At 42.7% G+C, this 6,049-nt stretch overlaps 1 protein-coding gene across 1 annotated transcript; it reads left to right on the top strand.

Moving 5' to 3' along the window:
- The first annotated feature begins 15 nt into the window (after window positions 1–15).
- Window positions 16–4,094, top strand: LOC123488756 (gamma-secretase-activating protein-like). The gene is made up of 5 exons (XM_045219555.1): window positions 16–170; window positions 1,580–1,641; window positions 3,444–3,548; window positions 3,669–3,765; window positions 3,903–4,094. The coding sequence occupies exons 1-5, from the start codon at window positions 164–166 to the stop codon at window positions 4,001–4,003; spliced, it is 372 nt and encodes a 123-aa protein (XP_045075490.1). The 5' UTR covers window positions 16–163; the 3' UTR covers window positions 4,004–4,094.
- Window positions 4,095–6,049: the final 1,955 nt, after the last annotated feature.

Genomic DNA, 6,049 nt, shown 5'->3' with positions numbered 1-6,049 from the left:
TAAATATTCAAGCAAATTGCATCTGACGTTGTGTTGCTGTGTGTTTGCAGGGTACCACACTCTACTGGCAGTGTTGGGGGTTCGCTGTCTCCCCAGACACACCTTCCTGCAGTACGTTGACCATGGTGTGCTGCAGCTCACTGAGACCTTCGTCGCACGACTCATGACAGGTACACACACACACACACAGGGCTATAGACACACGATACGTGCATATACCCAGTATATACACACACACACAATTTATCAGATGGCATGATTCAGCTACTAGAGGTCAATCTAATCTAACAGAGGACACTAACAGCAATAGCTCAGTCACTATATTAAAGATAGCGCTCTGTTCATTGATTTATCATGGTCACTGGAACTGTCAAAAAGCCTTTGAGTTATAGGTCTGGGAGTTTAGTTTGAAGGTGACATTACAAGGTTATAGGTCTAGGAGTTTAGTTTGGAGAGAGGGACTGGAGAGAGTGACTGTGTTGTGTAGATGTTGCACAGTGTTGTGTTTACCAAGACCGTGATCATGGAATGTAAGCACTAGAAGCCCAAGTGCCACTGCAACTCCCACCCACAGTCCTGCTGGGTTTTTATACCTGTTAGATACAAGCACAGGCTAAACATGACCATGTTCCTCATCCACTGTTTGAATTGCACCAATACTTGCATTCATATCTTCATATTTTACAATAACACAATGTAACACTGTACAATATAGTTGTTTCTTTACAAAGACATTGAAGTGTTATTGCTATACCCAAACAGTTTGCTTCACAGAATCTAAATGTCTTGAGTTACACTCTTGAAATACAAAGGTCAACTAATACAAACCCTCCCAGACAGTCAAGTCAGTACCTGGTAAGAAGAATAGTGCAACGCCTACAGCCCTAGATACCAGTTCATGCTTGGACAGGTTTCCCAATACATCTCAATCTTTTAAGATATCACATTACAATACAGTCTTGTACTAAGATGTTACAATACCCGAACAGTGAGATGTTATAGTGTTGTAATAGGAACACTCAAACTTTTTGTACCTGGTAACAATCAGAATGCAGTACTACAAACAGTCCTATAATACTGTTTCATGCTTGGCCAGTTTCAGTACAGTTTATATGACATCTCTTCCTCAGAGTACAAACAAAACAATCTCTGAAGATGAAAGCAAAGTACAATAATATGCCATTTTAGCAGACGCTTTTATCCAAAGCGACTTAGTCATGTGTGCATACATTTTTACGTATGGGTGGTCCTGGGGATCGAACCCACTACCCTGGCGTTACAAGCGCCATGCTCTACCAATTGAGCTACAGAGGACCACAACAACATTATTGTTTTCAATATTTAGTCTAGACAGAGATAAGGAAATCTGATTTCTGGGAGTAAGTCGATGCGTAATCAAGTGGTAAAATGAATCTGTGGTAATTGCCCTTAAAGTGTTTTGAATACCGTAGCAGTCGGAGATGGTGGGTTTTCACACTCCCAGAAAGTCCTTCTGGGACAATAGAAACAGTATTGCTGAAGATAAAAGGTTTCGATTATTTTAAGTAATTAAAAACGATCTATTTTTCCTCTTGTGTAGATTTAGACAACAGTGATGCCAATGAGAAGCTGAAGTTCAGCATTCTGAAGAGACTACCTGAGGTAAAAGTTGCATTTCTCTCAAAGGTGGTAATTGCATTGTGATGTTTGTTACTTCCACCTGTCTAAGCAGTGGAATGTGAATGTCTTTAGCCAATCAGAGGATTCTTGGGCTGTTGTTGCAGCCAAGAGAGGAAGTGAAGCAGCTACAACAGAGAAACAAAGGCACATTCCTTCTGCTGTTCAACTCATAATCATAGAGGGGGTTAAGCATATTTCCCTTTTTACCTGACCTTGAACTTAAGCATGAGAATAGCATGCTATTCACCCGCTATTCGTTTGGGGTGGAGATCAAAGAAATGAAGGCGTGTCTACAGATACGCGGTATTCTGACCTTGACTTAATTCCCTCATAATTCCACCACCTTTACGCGTGAGGAAACGGTCTCAAGTGGGACAGTGAAATAGGCTATAAATAGCTGTGCCGTTATTCAGAATTTGTATTGTATACCCCAATAAAATGTGCCTAAATAATCTAACAGATCAGAGTATTTTGAAATCTACCGTTTGGTGCTGAAAGAAACGGAGATGAAGTTCCATATCTGGCTTTCTTTCACTGACCTCTATTGTCCGAACCCGTTCTCTCTATGTATTCTAGTTTGTCAACAAAATTCTAATTAAAGGTACACCATATTTAAAGGGATGGCTTAAGCAGTGTGTACACTACACTATTTTGATGTCCCAGACAAGTTTTTGAGATCGGAGACAAAATCCCCATGTCGTTGCCTACTCGGTGCGAGCGGCCGTCACCGACGCTTGTTTAATGTGAGCGGGTCAAGAGACACAATCTGAGGACGACCGATGTCATCTTTGAGCAGTCCCAGACATCCCGATATTTTCAAACATGTTTGATTTTATGGGCACAAAATCTGCAATGCTCTTATAGAGTGAGATGTGCAACGACACGTTTTGAGAACGGTGATCAGCACTAGCAAATGAGAGCTCGCCAGAGAAGAAGCCAGTGAGATGATGACGTTTTTTGCATCCCAGGATGTGTAGACTCGAGAAGGAGCGATGACTACTACCAAAGTATGCGTTTGTACTTGCCTTTAAATCAAAGCCAAAGTGTCAAATCGTTACAGCTCTGAAGCTCACAAGCAATGTTATTCATTCAAAATGTTGGCTAGATATTTCAACTCTGAAGGGAAGTGAATGTCTGACTGAAAACGTTTGAGGCTGCTTTGAGCCACAGCTCGTTGTAGCTACGTTAAATGAAATCACATCATTGTTTTGGCGAGACAGCGTGGTATTGAGAATCCTCACGACCAAGGGAAGAATCTTGTAGTGTGTGACTCCCGTCTGTGCCAGATCATTTAGTGTGCGCACCACTACGTTGGCAAGACAAAAAAAACATACAGGAAAGATGGTCGTTTAATGTGAGAGGTTTAGCGATGTTAGGATTTTGAAAGTCGTGTAGTGTACACCCGGCTTTAAGATGAATGTACTGAAAACCCTATTGAATGAAAACTCCACGAGAAAATCTATTGGCCAGAAAGTTGAAGGGTTTTCAGCGGTTGAATTAAATGTATTCAGCGCTCGCAAGGGAAACACGCCTGCAAAGCCCGTTACGCACCTGCATAAGGTACGTCTGAATACCAACTACTGAGAAGTGCTTAGGAAAGGCGTGTGCGTAAGAAAGGCATCATTTCCTAAATCGGTATCGGGCCCTTAGCGAATATCGATTCATTCACCAGTCAACACATGATTAGATTTTACACAGGTTGAGAAACTTGTGTTGAAGGCCTCGTTATAGAGGACATGGGGTACCTAGCTAATTGTTGTTGTTGCTGTTGTTGTTATTTACAGCCCATGGAGCAGAGGATCTGTCACCTGTGGGATCACCCCATCAGTTCAGCCTGTATCTCCAGAGACTATGTCAGAGGCCTACTGGAGAAACACGCCAACACCAAAGTAACACTGACCTGTTCTGCTTCAACTAATCAACTGTACAATCACCAATTCAATATCACCAAGAGCAGGAAGTAGTTATTGCTGGACTTGATTAGTTAGATGGTTTGTCTGTTGTTCCAGGGTTCTACGTTCATGGAGAGAGATGAGCCTGGCTTCAGGCCTGAGTTCCTGCCTCTCACATTCCTGGCCAAAATCCTGTTGGATGTGGAAGATCGAGGTATTTATTTAGAGAATGTTTCTCTGGTCTGTACAAGTGAAACTAGCTTATTAAACAGCCAAGCCAAACTGTGTTTAAGTGTGTGTCTGTACTGTGTGTGTGTGTGTTTCTGATGGTGTGTCTATTCTGTGTTGCAGCTCTGAACCCTTTTGAGGAGCAGGAGAATGTGGATGCCAGGTTTGTGGAGGAGACGTCTCTGAAACAGACTCTGATCCTGCTGGGCTTCCAGGACAAGTGAGGGAGGGAGAGACCGATTGGAGAGAGAGAGAGAGAGAGAGAGAGAGAGAGAAGAGAAAGAGGCGAGAGCAGGCAAAGCTCCAAGTTTTCACTCAACACTTCATATTCCATAAGCACTCAGAGAGCAGGGACAGTTTGAAATGACTACTTTCAATGTTGATTACTCAACGCTCCAATACACGAGAATCTATGAAATCCATTCGATTCTGATGACAAATGGGTCTGGTGACAAGTAGTAATCGGTTATGCATTCATTTGACAGGTTGATATCTTCTCCCCCCTCTGTCTGTTGCTCATTCCCCACACTGACCGGATGGATGAGGCTCTTACAGTAAGAGGGAAGTTCTCTGGAAGGTGTCTGAATTACAACACCACTGTGTCCTGTGTCGACATCTGTATATTTCCATTTCAGAGGAACTAATGCATGGTTAGATTTCAGGAATAACACAGTGATTTGGAGTGGAATCGAGGGAAATGCGTTGATCAGGTACAATAATAAACTGGCAAAGGGATTTTTTGGGTAATGTTTACACGTGTAAAGCCATTTTGTATAAATTAAACTCTAAATAAAAGATTTGTTGCATGTTTCTAACAACCGTCTCTCTTCTTTCAACAAGACTGCTCGTGATAGCCGTGGCAGCGTCACATTGATACCCCTATTCCCTGTGAGTCATACAGAGACATAAGGTGACTCGTAAGTAAACCATAAATAAGTACATTTCCCATCATCACTCTGATTACCACACGCTAATGCTAGCCACTCTGCTGCAGTGTGGATTGTTATGGTTCAGACAGAGAGACAGAGACACACCCTGTAGCCGAGGGAACAGACAGAGACCTGGCTAACTCCCACAGATCAGTCGCTCAGAAATGAACAGGCGTTCTACACAATATCTGATGTCGCTGTCTTGGACGCTTCCACCAGGCAGACCACCAGGCACATTTCTCCCAAAGCCAAGCTTTGATTCTCAGAATCGCAGAGCTCACACACACACACTCAACACACACACTCAACACATATACACACACACACACAACACACACTCAACACACACACACACACACACACACATACTGACAGTCCCACTCCACCTTCTCTTCCTCCTTCACTTTTACCAGAAATGTAAAGAATCATGAGTGAAATCCCTCTGAAAGATTCTCCGTAAGGTCTAGGTTACTGGAGGAGGGTAACTAGAAACAGCTACAGTATTGCCAGTAAGACCTCATGCCTTCAGCAGAAATCCAACCCAGATGCATGGCACACTCCCTGCTCTGCTTCTCAGGAACAAAACAGGAACAAGACTGCAAACGAGGTGAAAATATAGCTGTCGTTTAATGAGCTGTGCTTGTGTTGAGGATCTAAAGGCCTGTGTCTAAAGGCCCTATGATGATTGGCTGATAAATATTATCCTGTCCCTGGTAACCCGAGTGTCCCATATGGAGTGCTATTAGTTCCAACAGAAATGTAACTGAATTAAATGTATGTTGACACTCATATCACTCCATAGTCTCAGATAGATCTAGGTGGGTTAGAAGTAGTAGTAGTGTTTGGTCCAGGTCAACAGTATATCTCAATGTGTTTGGTCCAGGTCTACAGTATATCTCACTGTGTTTGGTCCAGGTCTACAGTATATCTCACTGTGTTTGGTCCAAGTATACAGTATATCTCACTGTGTTTGGTCCAGGTCTACAGTATATCTCACTGTGTTTGGTCCAGGTCTACAGTATATCTCACTGTGTTTGGTCCAGGTCTACAGTATATCTCAATGTGTTTGGTCTAGGTCTATATCTCACTGTGTTTGGTCCAGGTCTACATCTCAATGTGTTTGGTCCAGGTCTACAGTATATCTCACTGTGTTTGGTCCAAGTATACAGTATATCTCACTGTGTTTGGTCCAGGTCTACAGTATATCTCACTGTGTTTGGTCCAGGTCTACAGTATATCTCACTGTGTTTGGTCCAGGTCTACAGTATATCTCACTGTGTTTGGTCCAGGTCTACAGTATATCTCAATGTGTTTGGTCCAGGTCTACAGTATATCTCACTG

Source organism: Coregonus clupeaformis, unplaced genomic scaffold, assembly GCF_020615455.1.
Source record: "Coregonus clupeaformis isolate EN_2021a unplaced genomic scaffold, ASM2061545v1 scaf2473, whole genome shotgun sequence".
NCBI lineage: Eukaryota > Metazoa > Chordata > Actinopteri > Salmoniformes > Salmonidae > Coregonus > Coregonus clupeaformis.
The sequence above is the reverse complement of the archived record's forward strand: the minus strand, read 5'-3'. Positions and strand labels throughout refer to the sequence as shown.